Source organism: Haemorhous mexicanus, chromosome 21 (assembly GCF_027477595.1).
Source record: "Haemorhous mexicanus isolate bHaeMex1 chromosome 21, bHaeMex1.pri, whole genome shotgun sequence".
NCBI lineage: Eukaryota > Metazoa > Chordata > Aves > Passeriformes > Fringillidae > Haemorhous > Haemorhous mexicanus.
The window spans coordinates 9,912,440-9,926,439 of NC_082361.1; the positions used below are offsets into that span (position 1 = coordinate 9,912,440).

The 14,000-nt window shown below is 45.6% G+C and overlaps 1 protein-coding gene across 2 annotated transcripts in view; it reads right to left on the reverse strand.

Annotated features, from left to right (window-relative positions):
* PNPLA7 (patatin like phospholipase domain containing 7) overlaps positions 1-14,000 on the reverse strand; it is a 133,199-nt gene that overhangs the window by 113,769 nt on the left and 5,430 nt on the right. Inside the window, exons 6-12 of one of the 2 annotated variants that reach the window (XM_059865061.1) lie at positions 12,505-12,593; positions 12,025-12,165; positions 10,543-10,702; positions 9,020-9,100; positions 2,438-2,566; positions 1,056-1,136; positions 397-532 (exon numbers count right to left, since the gene is read on the reverse strand). In XM_059865061.1, coding sequence (XP_059721044.1) covers positions 397-532; positions 1,056-1,136; positions 2,438-2,566; positions 9,020-9,100; positions 10,543-10,702; positions 12,025-12,165; positions 12,505-12,593 — 817 coding nt within the window. Of the gene's footprint in view, positions 1-396; positions 536-1,055; positions 1,137-2,437; positions 2,567-9,019; positions 9,101-10,542; positions 10,703-12,024; positions 12,166-12,504; positions 12,594-14,000 lie in introns of both variants that reach the window. The other variant, XM_059865060.1, reaches the window with a different exon arrangement.

Consider the following 14,000-nt stretch of genomic DNA (forward strand, 5'->3'; position numbering starts at 1 on the left):
AAGGACACTGGGGAATGGCCTCCAGCTGGAGGGCAGGGTTAGACTGGGTTTGGGGAGGAAATTCTTGTACTGTTCAGGGCAGTGAGGCCCTGGCCCAGGGTGCCCAGAGCAGCTGGGGCTGCCCCTGGATCCCTGGCAGTGCCCAAGGCCAGGCTGGAAAGGGCTGGGAGCAGCCTGGGACAGTGGGAGGTGTCCCTGCCATGGCAGGGGTGGCACTGGATGGGCTTCAATGTCCTTTCCATCCCAAGGCAGTCTGGGGTTCCATGCCAGGACTGGCAGGGGATGACCAGGGTGTGAGCAGGCCCCAGGGGACACCACAGGCTGGGATCCTGTGAGTAGTACAAGAACTGAAGAAGATCCCAGAGGACAGTTCCTCCATGGTTCCAGAAGCATTACCCATTTCCAGGGCTTCCCCAGACTTTTCAAGCTTCTCTCCACGCTCCTCCTCCACAGCACTGGGTGTCTGTCTCCTCCCCACCTTGCCCGCTCCAGCGGTGATGCTGCTCACGGAGATCAGAGGGCTGCCCTGGCTCTGCTGGGAGCAGGGGGGACAAGCAAACATCAACCACCCCCTCCCTGACACGTGTTCCACACCCTGGAGCCTGCACAGACCTCCCCAGGAACCGCTCAGCTTGTGCTGATCAGCCCCAGATCCCCAAGGGTGGATCTGCAGCTCCCTCAGTGCATCCCAGCAGGGCCTGGGGACTCCCAGCTTGGCACTCTGAGCATTCCCTGACCCTCTGCCACCACGGGTGCAGCATTCTCCCTACTGCTCCAGGCAGAGGTGACATCATCAGCAAACATGAGAAGTGCTGAAGCACCAGCAGAGCACACTCATCACCATGGAATTATGCACTTGGGAAGTTGAAGCCTCCCCACCAATTCCCCAGGCATCAGTGTAGGCTGGGTTTTATGGGCTGGTTATACAAGTGCCTCAGTCCTCAAGCACTGTCATTATGAAATTAATATGCAGCATTTGTTTTATGACCTTCTGGAAGAAGGAAAACCTCTGTGTGCCCTGCCAGGAGAGCAGAGGGCCTGCCTCCCAAACTCACACAGCTGAAGAGCTCTGTGGTCAGCCCCAGGTAGTTGTGCAAGGCCAGGAACGTCACCCTCTGCAGCCTCACCATGATGATCTGCAAGCAGGGAACAAAGAATCAGCAGCAATGGATTTAGCATTCTCCCACACTCATTCTGGCATTTAGACAAAATCATGCACCAGGGTACCTGAAAGCACTCCATAAAATACAGACTGTACCCTAAGCTGAAATTCCTTTTTAGCAGCTGATAAATTGAGACAGAGACGGATTCAAATGATTTACCAATGACTTCACAATCATTTGATGGCACGAGAATCCAAAGTCTTACTCCCAAACACCAAATGCTTTTTGTTTCCTATAAACATCAATAGTAAAAGTGCCTTGAAATAGAAGCATTTGTGTCCAATTTTCCTCTTCATTAAAAAAATTATTCCAGCTCTCCCCATACAGAACTTGTCCCACTGCCCCACAGGCACTCAAAGCTAACACTGGAATCAGTGGCACCTTCCTCTGCCCTGCCAGCTAATTCCCACTCCTGAGCCATCCCCTCTTTTTTATCAGCTCTCACAGAGCAAATTAATTTGGTGTTAATGATCTGTTCTCCTTCAACCAGCAGAATGAGGAGGTTCATGTGTTGCTCATAAATCATCCAGAGACCAGAACAGTTTGCAAGGACAAACAGATTCAAAAGTGGTGGCAAAGCAAAGGACAGCCCAGAGTGACTCGTGGGGTCACCCTGTGGCTGCTACACCTGTGGGACAAGGCACCATGCCTGGAAATCCTTAACCTGATCCCTGCACCACCTCCACCTGCAGGAGATGCTCCCTGGAGAGCTGTCTGAGCCCCTGCAAAGCAGCAGAAGGTGAGCACAACTGACACAAAGCACAGCTCTTCCCTCAGGTGCTGACAGAGGCATCTAAAGTGAAAATTCACACGTCAGTCGGAATTTTGTGACCCTTCCAAAGCATCGGCCCTCACCAAAGAGCTCCTGAGGGTCCAGCAGTCCTGTTTCAGGACATGTGACAGTCTGTTCATGATTCTCAGCCATTCTGGAGCCCTCCTGGTGCACCCCAAGCTGCAGAGCCCACACCAGCACCTTTCTACTCCCCAAGGACCAAGAGACTCACAGGGCAGGTCTGATGAGGATACCACAGGCAGAAACTCATCAGTGAGGATATACAGATACATAACATTTTTTTCCTGTTTGGGATAATATTGGATTATTAAGTCTAAGGCTCAACAGCCAGGAGAACAGCAGAACAAGTCCAAATCTTGGTAAGATGTGCTGAGCAGTTCTGTATCTAGCAAAGGATGGATGATGAGCTTGCTGAGCCTCTAAACATCCTCCTGTAACCTGGAAATGAGAGTGGTTCCCCTTCCCCCTCAGCTCTACCTACCTGCACCACTCTGACAAGGGTTTCAGGGTATTTCTGGAACACATCCTGGAAGGCACTGGCTGGAAGCCTCAGTATTGTGGATGGAGAGGCTGCTCGGGCCGAGACGGTTTTATAGGGAGCAGGATGACCCTAAGAGAAAGTTCCAGAGACAGGGGGTTAATCCATCAATGACCCAATCCAATTGTCCCCAAATTCCTGCTTTGCTGCTGTGTCTGCCAGACACCTCTGACCACAAAGAGCCTTGAGCTGGTGCTCCAGGACCACGGGGTGTAATGAGGGTGAATTCACACCTGCACCAGAGACAGGGCAGGGAAATGAGAGCTCCAGGGAGCTGGATCAGGGTGAGGGCAGTGCCAGGATCTCAGCTGGGACACAGCTGAATTACACAGCCAGCCTTTGAAATCCCAGCTAGTCAAGGCTGCAGAGAAAAGAGGGTTTGTTGATTTTATTATCTGTGCTGACAACCAAGTTATTTGCTGCATAAACAACCCCAGACTCACACAACCAGTGAAAAACACAACAAAATTGTACAGCAATTACAGACATAATGGAGGAAGACAAAAAACAGGCAGACTTCTTGTGTTTCAAGATACATATACATTTTTTTCATATATATATATATATATATATATACACACACACACACACACATATACACACTTTAAATATTCCATGTGACAAATCCAAACAGCTTCTCTTTACTGGAGACAAAGTTGGTCTAGACCATCCTGCTCAAAGAACAGATGGGGAACTAACAAACAAATGAAAAGTGGGTAGAATACAGAGATTTTTTTCACACTGGAAAGCAAGCCTTCTCATTTAAGGGGGATCTTCCCCCTTAAATGAGAACAGATTCTAATAAAAACCTACTGCCAAACACTTGGATAAAAAGACAGACAATATCCCTTTCACCCACTTAATAAATACTGGAAACAACATCTCTAATTCATAAATTAATTTACTAATCCATCAAATATTGATTTACACAGTATTGATAAGATAAACTGAGCCTTTTTGCAGCACAGAGCAGGAGCAGGGGAAGAAACTAAGTTTCTATTTTAACAGCACCTCACAGCTCCAGCAGCTTTTCCCCTCCAGAGCCAGACAAGGCACCTTTTTCCCAACCCTGACACACAAATGTTAAATGCTGATTCCAAACCAAACTGCCTGCAAGACTTGCAGAGCATCACACAACTCAGCACAAGCACTCTGAAGGAATTCCTGCCTAAAGAACCCAGCAAAACCAAAGAGACTTTCTCAAAACAATCTGGAAAATAAAGCTGGAGCTCTGTCTGCCTGCTGGTCTGGAAGGCTCCATGGAGCAGATTCTAAAATTAAATTAAATTAATTGGAACCAGTTTCTTAATTACACCAACTTCAGATGACCTTTTTATAAAATCTGGGGATGATATTAATAGCCTTGATTTTCAAGTTCCTGAGGGATCTGAAATTTTAAACATCTCTTTGACCTACAGTGCAAAGCTCCCAGTGCCCTCAGTTTTCCCAAGTTTCTTTTAATTAAGTAAAGAAATTAACAAATAACATTTCTGTGCTTTGGCAGCACCCAAAAATAAATGCAGCAATCTTCTTTTACAGGCCAGTTTGAAGTCTGGCTTTACATGAAGAATTAATTTGGACTTCATATACTTACATGTGAAATAAAATGTTTACGGTTTGCTTTTAAGCACTGCATTTGCCATCAACTGTATTTTCTACCAATCTCTACAGCAAAAATATAGTAAAAAACCAAAGAAATTATTAAATTTTTAGTTGCTGGACAATGATAAGTGTCAAGTTTCATGGTGTTTCATGAGATATTCCAAAGAGAAAACTGAACCCTGGGTATCCCAGAACTCTGGTCCCCATTCTACCCAGTAAAGTATTTGGGTTTTTTCTGGAAAGTGCTCAGTGCTGACAACCTCAGCTAAACACTTTAGGATAATAACAGATAACGATGCAGAAGCCTTTTTCTCCGAAGAACAGCCCATTCCTCTGAGTTTTCAGCATATAATTTTGCCTCTCTGAAATCCCTGCATGAGAGCAGCTCTTCTGAAAGGGCCAACACCATGGCTAATGGGGCTGGGACATGCAAGAGCTGTCAGGGGAGTGTGAGGAAGAAATCTTCCATAATTGTCACTTCTCTCAGCTCTAATGTTATCAGCAGCACAGGGAGATGCCACGTTCAAATTATACTATTTTGCAATCACACACTGAGATGACAAGAACAGTTAAGTTATAATCAGTTATGAAACAGGTTTTTTTTCAACAGAGAACTTTTTGTTCTCAGGGCAGGTAACTATTTACTTCTGTCTCATTCCAAGAGCTGAGGCATCACCTCCAAGCAGCAGCTGAACCCAGGTGACAGCTTATGGCCAAATCCCACCAAGTTTGGTCAAAAAGTCTGCTGCAAGAGACATGGATGTTTCACTTTCTCCCACCTGCAGTGGTAGCTCCTTTTTGGACCCAAAAATCTGAGATGTTCTCTCCATTTCCATGGTTGGGTTTTGTCTTCCTTCACTCCTTCCTGACATCCTCTACATCAACATTGCTGCACCCAAAGCTCTTGCAGCCATCCATCACTTCTTTATAGCCTCATCCATCTTGTCAGCCCTGCAGGCTCACCTTTATCCAAGTGATTTTCCAGCTTCTTTTAATCCTGACTTTCATTTCCCCTCTCCCCCCAGTCACTGCCATTTGATCAATATCCCTCACAGCCTCTTCTTTCTCCAACTTTCTTATTCCAACTATGCCAGCAGGCCCCTGTTTTCCTAAGAGCATCTCCACATGGAGGACAAGAGAAAAGTGAACCCCAAATCTCCAGCAATCAGCATCACATCTCTGCTGGAGCAGTTCACTCAGGATGAACATTGACTGTTCTGGGAAAAGCTCTGGCTGCACACACAAGCTCTCAGCAAGAGTTGCTGAAAACAGAAACATCAACAAGGCTCAGCTCAGAGATTTCTTTGGTATTTGTGGCAATATCAAGTCAAAGTCATTAACTGCACCTCAGAAATGTTGCAGAATACCAGGAAAGGGGCTGCAGCACTTGGATTCAAAAGCTTCCAGTTTCTCCTCAGAGTCTGGAGAAAGCAGCATCAATCTGTTCTTGGAATAAGGGAAGGCTCGTGTCACAGCTGCCACCTTTGTATTGAGTAGAACTGAAGGGACTTTTCAGTTTAAAAGCTGAAAGATTCAATCACTAAAGTACCTCTGGTGTGACCTTTCTTTTAGGTCCACCAACCAGATCTTGCTACTTCTTGTAGCACCATCAACTTTCTTGCACAACTCTCAACTAAGTGAGGGACCAGCCTGACTTCAGGTGCTGCAAAATCAATCAAAAGAATCACAAATCCAGCTCAGACAACTGAAATCCTCTCTGAATGCACCCTTTCTTCACAACATAGCACAGCCATGTGTTTGGTGGTGCACTGAAATCCAATTCAGGTTATGGTATCTGCAGGATGTTCTAAGACTCACTCACTGTTTTGGGATGACACTGAGGGGTCTCCTCTATTTTGATCCAGTGCTACTTCCTCTCTCCTTACCTATTTTCATGCTACTCCTCTACCTAAAGTCTGCAAGGAACATAAGGAAGAGGAAAAACAGCCATGAAACAAGCAGCTCACAAAGCTGGGAAGTGAGGAACAAAAGAGTTGTAAAAATAAATGAGAACAAGTTTAGCAAAAAATATTTCAAGGTTTTTTCATTACAGATTCTTCTGCAGACTGCTAACTCTGTTCTGCACACTTTCAACCATTTCTATTTTTTTTACTTACCACTGGTATAACTAATGAGAAAGAGAAAAAAAAAGACAGAATGAGAATTAAAAATGAAAAAAAAAAAAAACCAACAGGATAAAAAATTAATGGCAACCACTTTTTTAGAAAACAAAGCCATAAAGCACTGCTACACAAGGATTTCTTTTCTTATATTCATTTTAAACAGGCAAGAACATGACTGGTACTCATGTTCCTTTATGATGGCCCTGTTATTTAGAATAGTGTCATGAAGAAAATTTAGTGGTGGAAGTAACTAATGTGGATTTACAAAGATATTATGAATTTGACAGCAAGAACTAGACTTGTTACAGTCCAAATTATTCCCTTTCTACAGAGAGAACTGTGACCAAGCTTAAAAAATGTTATCACTGTTAACAGGTTTTATGGGAACTACAGATATACATAATAGAGATGTACAGATAATGTGGATATAGAGGTGTGTGACTGCTTTTGGAAATGACAAAGAACACTTCAGGGAATCCTTTAACTCACAGAAGTCACAGAATCACCAAGTTGGAAGAGACCTTCAAGATCATCGAGTCCAACCCAGCCCCAACACCTCAACTCAACCCTGGCACCCAGTGCCACATCCAGGCTTTGTTAAACACACCCAGGCATGGGGACTCCACACCTCCCTGGGCAGCCATTCCAGAACTTTATCACTCTTTCTGTAAAAAACTTCTTCCTAATATCCAACCTGAATTTCCCTTGGCACAGCTGGAGGCTGTGTGCTCTGGTTCTGTCAGTGCTGCTGGAGAAAGAGCCCAGCCCCAGCTGAGCACAGGCACCTGTCAGGAGCTGTGAGAGTGATGAGGGCAGCCCTGAGTCTCCTTTTCTCCAGGCTGAGCACCCCCAGCTCCCTCAGGGGTTCCTCTCAGGGTTTGTGTTCCCAGCCCCTCTCCAGCCTCGTTGTCCCCTCTGGGTGCTCTCCAGGTCCTCAATGTCCTTCCCAACCTGAGGGACCAGAGCTGGACACAGCTCTCCAGGTGTGCCCTCAGCAGTGCCAGGAAGAGGTGCAGAATGTCCTCCCTGCTCCTGCTGGCCACACCAGTCCTGACCCAGGCCAAGAGCCCTTGGCCTTCTTGGCCACCAGGGCACACTGCTGGCTCATGGGCAGTCACTGTTGACCAGCACCCCCAGGTCCCTTTCTGCCTGGGCACTGTCCAGCCACACCATCCCCAGCCTCTGGCATTGCAGGGGGTTACTGTGGCCAGAATGCAGGACTGGGCACTTGGATTTATTAAGCTTCATCTTACTGGACTCTGCCCATCCAATCATGCCAGGTCTCCCTGCAGAGCCCTTCTCCCTTCTGACAGATGGACACAGCTCCCAGCTCAGTGTCATCTGCAAATTTACTAACGAAAGACTCAATATCCTCAGCCATGTCACCAATAAAGTTCTTGAACAGAGCTGGCACCAGCACAGAGCCCTGAGGGACAGCACTGCTGACTGGCTGCCAGCTGGAGGCAGCACCATTCCCCAGCACTCTGGCCTGGCCATCCAGCTCCTCACACACACAGCAAGGGCACCTTTTGATGAACAGCAACAGCCAAGCAGGGCAGAAACATGGCACAGGGCAAACATGAACAGCTTATTGACTAGATTTATCTTCATTCTCTCAAATCCCATCCTACCAAAATCCTTCAGGAAAACACCTTCAGGGCTTGGGTATTATCAAAGATGTTGAATTCAACACTTTCCATTTAGGCATTCCTAAAGTGATTTCAGCAAAAACCAGCAGTCTAATTCCAACTGAAACAAAATCCACCAATTTTGCACTGAATAGGATCAGCATTCAGCTCACCCTGGCCCCTGCCACAGAGCACAGCCCTCAGCTGGCCACCAGCACCACTGATGTTACAAAACAAAATAAATCCATCAACTGGTTTCACAGTATAATTACAGTACTAACAAATGTCAGATTTGTTTTCATTAGACTAAATAAAACCAAATTCATTAAGCAACTCATCAAACATGTAAAAGCTGGGACTGCTGGGCCCCAACCTGGTCCTGCTCCTGCCTGAGAGGAATAGCAGATTTGTCTTTGCAAACAAGCTGTGGTACTGCTGGTAGATAAAACCAGCACTGGGAGATAAAAGAAACAATGGGAAGGATTCCACTGATTGATGAATGGAAAATGATATTTGCTTTTACAAATCAACTTTGGGTTTGCTGATAAATGAAATTAGACATTGAAAGCTGAAAGAAACAATGGGGAAGAAAAACCCCTAAATTCCATAAGAATTAAAAATTAAAAGGGAGGGTTGTACATTAGAGGGAAATCTCTGGTATCAGGTGTTTTGGGAAGTCTGAGCCTCTCAAGTACCCCAGCCAATGGGGAAAGACAGAAGGGAAATATGGCTGGGAAATTGGGATAAAAAGGAGGCTGCATCCTCCAAAAATGTGAGAGACCCCAGGGGAATGCCCCACGGCCCCTCCCTTTATTGGAATAAAGTAAAAGGACTCCTCTGTCTCCTTTTTGGACATAAACCTCTGGTGTTTGTGGATAAATTTTCCTGACATGCCTGAGTTGTGATCTGAGCAAATCAAACTGTAATCTCAGTTTTCCAGACACAAAGGGATCATTCAGATCCTCCTGCCAATCAGAGTCAGCCAGTCAAGCACACATTTCACCAGCACTCTCCACACCACTAAGCTCAGCTTACACCTGCAAAGGTCTGGGAGGAGAAGAATGACCAAAAAACCCATTTTGCATCCTGACTCTTCCCAGGGAATGCCCAAGGCCTGCTTCCCCTGCCAGGCTCAGTGGGAGCAGCAGGGATGTGCCCCTGCCAGGACTCACCGTGATGACATCCAGGATGCTCAGCAGGCTGTGCACGCTGTCTCCTGCCAGCACCTCCTTCACCACCACCTCTGTTCCATCCTGCAAACACACACACAGCATTACTGCAGCCTCACAGCTGCATTTGGACAAACTTGCAGCATTTCAGAAAGCCAGGGTGCTTCTTTTCTCTCTGCTCTGATGGAAACGTGCTAATTCCAAACTCAGAGTTTTAAACCAGCTTTCTAAAAGTGATAAATTAAAAGAAACTATGAGCCAGTTTTTTCGAGGGATGTGATCTGCTTGTCTTTGCTATGTAACACCAAGAAAACACAGAGGCACAATGAGCTCCCTTTACTGAGGGGTTACCTGTCAAGAGGTTGTACAAAACAGGAGCAGCAAAATGTAAAAATACACAGAAAGCAGCAAATTTGATATAATTTCCAAACACAAGCCCACTAAACTTTCAGGCACTGGAAAACTGCTCACATCCAAAAGTTAAACTCAAAGTTCAGTCAGGAAGAAGGTAAAAATTAAGAATTTACCTTGACAGAAGGGATGACATGGACTGGTGTTCAACATTTTGAGACTCACATGGAAAACAAACCATCACCTTTTCTCCCATCTATCCAGAAGTGAATCTGACTCTTCCACCTCCCAGACAAACCCACTGACTCCCGCTGGACTATTCTGAGGAGAGCCTGGTCTCTCCTGCTCTCTGTGCCCAAATCCATTCTGTAATGACCTTTAAAAGGTGAATGTTTCCAAGGCCTTCTTGCACCCTGTCTTCCCTCAATAACTTCTGCATCTCCTATATGAGGATCATTCCAGCTGCCTCATCAGCTTTGTGTTCTGCTCTCTCATCCGTGACACGAGGGACTGCTACAAACTTTGATCTTTACAAATACCACAGCCCCAAAGAGCTGGGATTAATCCCTCTAACCCACTGTGATTCACATGTCTAAGTTTAATCAATGCTTAATGATTCATGCAAGCCTATCTGCTGTGCCAACAGATTTCTCTCAGGAAGTGCAGAGCAGTGGGTTCTTGCTGGAACCCTGGATGCTGAGAATTTCAGACTTTCTGTGCTGACAGGCACTGACCACCAAGAGAACACTGCACTTCACCTGAGGCCGTGGAGAAGCTTCTTCCAAAATGGAATGATAGAACTGGGATTGTGGGTGTGGAGTTTGAATAGAAGTGTGGGACATCACATGGTGGAGGGTTTAGAATATAGTAATATATATAAGGCAAAATGGAGGTTTTAGGGTGGAGGCTGGTCCTTCTTCATGGGTTTGGGTGGTTTTGTGTAATTGGATAAAAAAGTCCACACTGCAAGGCATGGGTAGTTGGTTATTGGGTTAAAAGTAAAAATAATTGGGGTGTCATTTCTTAATTGGACAGTTTATCCTTAAAAGGCCTTGTAGAGAGAGAGCTACATCTCCACTTTTCCTTGTTAGAGTAAAGTACTGCAGAACTCACAGCTTCTGAGACTGTAACACAACTAAGAACTAATAAACACCTGAGTCTGAACAGGTTCTTACACTTTCTTGGATGCAAACTTCCAGCTTTCCATCCTGCACCACGTAGATGCTGTCGTCCAGCTGCCCAGGACGGAAGATGTACTCGCCCTCGTGCAGCTGCACAAAGAACATGTGCTTGCACAGCTCCAGGAACAGGGGCTTCTCAAAGTGCCCAAGGACCCTGCAGCAAAGAAAATGCCAAGGGAAAACCTGAAATCACCACAGCCTTTGGAAAATCCTTCCTAAATTAGCAAAGCCCCAGCTGCAAGGAGCAGAGGAAGCCCAGAGGAGCAGCTGCAGGGAAGGAGCCCCAAAGAGCTGCCCAAAACAAGGTGCAAGAGCAGCAGGAAACATAGAGCTGGAAATGCTGGGGCTCCTTTGGGGGAGCCCTCCAAGGAATGTAGGCTCAGACAGAAGGACAGCCAAACTTCCTCCAGCAAACAGCAGCATGGCCTGTGGAGGAGAATAAAAATAAAAACCTGCCTGATACACACACTCTGTGAGAAAGGCTACCCCAGGAACTTCCCCTTTTAGGGCAGCTGCCCTGTCCATGGAAGCAGGACACAGGAGAAATACTGAAAAGAGGGAAAAGCTCCTGTCATCTGCATGCAATTGCAAGTTTGGAATATTCCATCTCCTGCTGGTAACATGCACCTGGACTCCAGTCAGTCGCTGCCAGGCAGAGAGAAATATGGGTTTCACACCTGATCACTCTGTACAGAGCTCCAACGGCTCACATTTATCAGGATCAATCCATCAAATCCTACTGCAACATCCATTAGTCATAGGAGACCATCATTTCACAGCTGCAAGTTCAGATGACTGAAATAGCATTTTTATTTGAGAATGACTGACCTTCAGGACTATATTGTATCACAACTGGGAGGAAAAATGAACACCCACAAGCAAAACCAAAATTACAGATTGGAAGATCTCCTCTTTGCTGTGTCAGCAATTTAACCCCTTGCTGAAGGGGCACAAAGACCAACCCTTCTCCTTAGTCTGCCAAAGAGCTGTGGGGATTAAGTTGACTTTGATTTATTTGCAACCTTTTCAGGCAGAGAGGTAAAAGATCCTGCAGCCCAGGGAGCTGTCAATATGGTATCCAATTAACATTTACCAATTATGATGCTTTTCTGTACAAAAAAAAAATTTGCCTGATACAGCCTAAACAGAAGTTTTAAGATGCACTAAATCTGTTCATGTTAGAACATTTATTAGCACTATTCCCAAGCTGAGACAACTAAACTACTTCCTTTCCCTCCCCTCATCTCTTTTTTTAATTTTTACAACAAACTCAACTATATTTTTAACGGTTCTAGAAAATTCAAAGTCATTCATTTTGTCCTTATGCTCTTATGCTCAGAGAATTTCAGTCAACTCCCTCAGAATTCTGACCATGCAGTTGTAAAATCTGAGATTTGACACAAACTGTCAAATATTTACATCACTTGAACATCCATCAAAACCAAACTCTAAATTTCTCTTTCCATTTAACATTACCTGACATTCTTAAGCATGTACAGGACTTCTGATGGCAAGTGGGAATTCTTGACATCAAATTCAGTCAGATCTGCCTCTAGCAAAGAAGGAGGAGGTTCTTTCCTCTGCAGAGTTGGACATTCCTTCTTAATACGCAGAATCCTGCAAAGGAAAAAGGAAGTTCAGGATGTTCCCTCTCTTATACTCATAGGAAATGTTAAATTTGTACTAATAGGAAATGTTAAATAAGCATATAATAAGTACTAAAATTCACCATCCCAAGTGACATTATCAATTAGCTAAAACATTCCACCCTCCTGCCTTTCCTCACCAAAACCATCCCAGTCCAGCAGACCTCCCAGCTGAGCCACAGCTGACAGGACTGGGAGAAACCAACAGCTACAGAAAAGGGCTCTGCTAGGGATAAGTTCCAAATCACAAGTAGAAACCCCAAACCAGCCCCCACGATGTGAATTTTCCCCTTCCCAAAGTCCCAAGTACCTTTTAGCCAGAGATAAAACCTTTGCCCGTTTCCGCATCCGTTGGCGAGGGACGGTGTTCCCAACCAGAGAGTTGGGAAGAGTTGTAACCTAGGGGGGAATAATGGACACAAAAACAGTCACAAAATCCCAAAACCAAAAAAAAACCAACCTGCTAATTCCAACCCTGCTGAGGCACCAACACATTTACCAGCCATTACAGTGTGAGCAGAGTGAAGAGCTCCTATAAGACCTTGGAGGATTGGAATATCCACTTCAGGATCACTTCCTTTCTATAAAGTAAGTGGAGTAGATTTTGATTTTAAGAATCAACTTCTACAGCACTAATGGATGGTAGAGGGGAAGGACTGCTAGCTGTGGTTCTCATCAGGAAGAGGAGTAAGGCACTGATCTCTGCTCTGGGACAGGGACAGGAGCCAGGGAATGGCTGGAGCTGGGCCAGGGCAGGTCAGGCTGGAGACCCAGAGGACACAGTCTCAAGCTGTGCCAAGGGAAATTCAGGTTGGATATCAGGAAGAAGTTTTTTACAGAAAGAGTGATAAAGTTCTGGAATGGCTGCCCAGGGAGGTGTGGAGTCCCCATGCCTGGGTGAGTTTAACAAAGCCTGGATGTGGCACTGGGTGCCAGGGTTGAGTTGAGGTGTTGGGGCTGGGTTGGACTCGATGGTCTTGAAGGTCTCTTCCAACCCAACCCAGGGATTCTGTGAATTCTGTGAGATCAGGGCAAGGTTCTTCCCCCCGAGGGTGCTGGCACTGCCCAGGCTCCCCAGGGAATGGGCACGGCCCCGAGGCTGCCAGAGCTCCAGGAGCCTTTGGACAGCGCTGCCAGGGATGCCCAGGGTGGGGCTGGTGGGGGGTGTGGGCAGGGACAGGGGCTGGGGGATCCCTGTGGGTTCCTTCCCACTGAGGATATTCCAGGACTCTGACTGTGATGGTGACAAACCAAGGCTTCTCCTTGCATTTCCTGGTTCCCAGATGCCACCCTCTGGAGAAACACCACAAGTGCTACACCAAGCAAACCCCTCATTAAGTATTTTCAAAACATTCCCAGTTTCCCACTTGCTAGCCTAAGAGTTGAATCTCTGTAAAAAGTTTCTCTCACAAAAGGAATCTTTATTAGTTTGGAGGGTTTTTTTTTTTTTTTAATAAAATATTGGTATGTTATTAAAAACCCAGGAAGTGCAACCCAGGAAGTGCAACCAGTTTGGGTGTAATGTTCTCTGCCTTACTCAGGAAGAAAAGCAAAAAGTAAGGTACATAAGGTCTAAAATTCAAACAAAAAATTTCCTGAAATTATTTTGCCATGTGGAATTCTAAGCATTCTTTACTTATGTGAATTACAGATAAACAGTTTGGTTAAAAACTACTCAAATTATGAAGTTTCACATGAAAATCATCAAGAATATTAAACCTATAAAGTTGCAGACACAAAATTTCCTCTCACTGAGGGCTTTTTTGGCCTAGTTCTCCTTAAAGGCTGATCTGCCATGCAAGATTC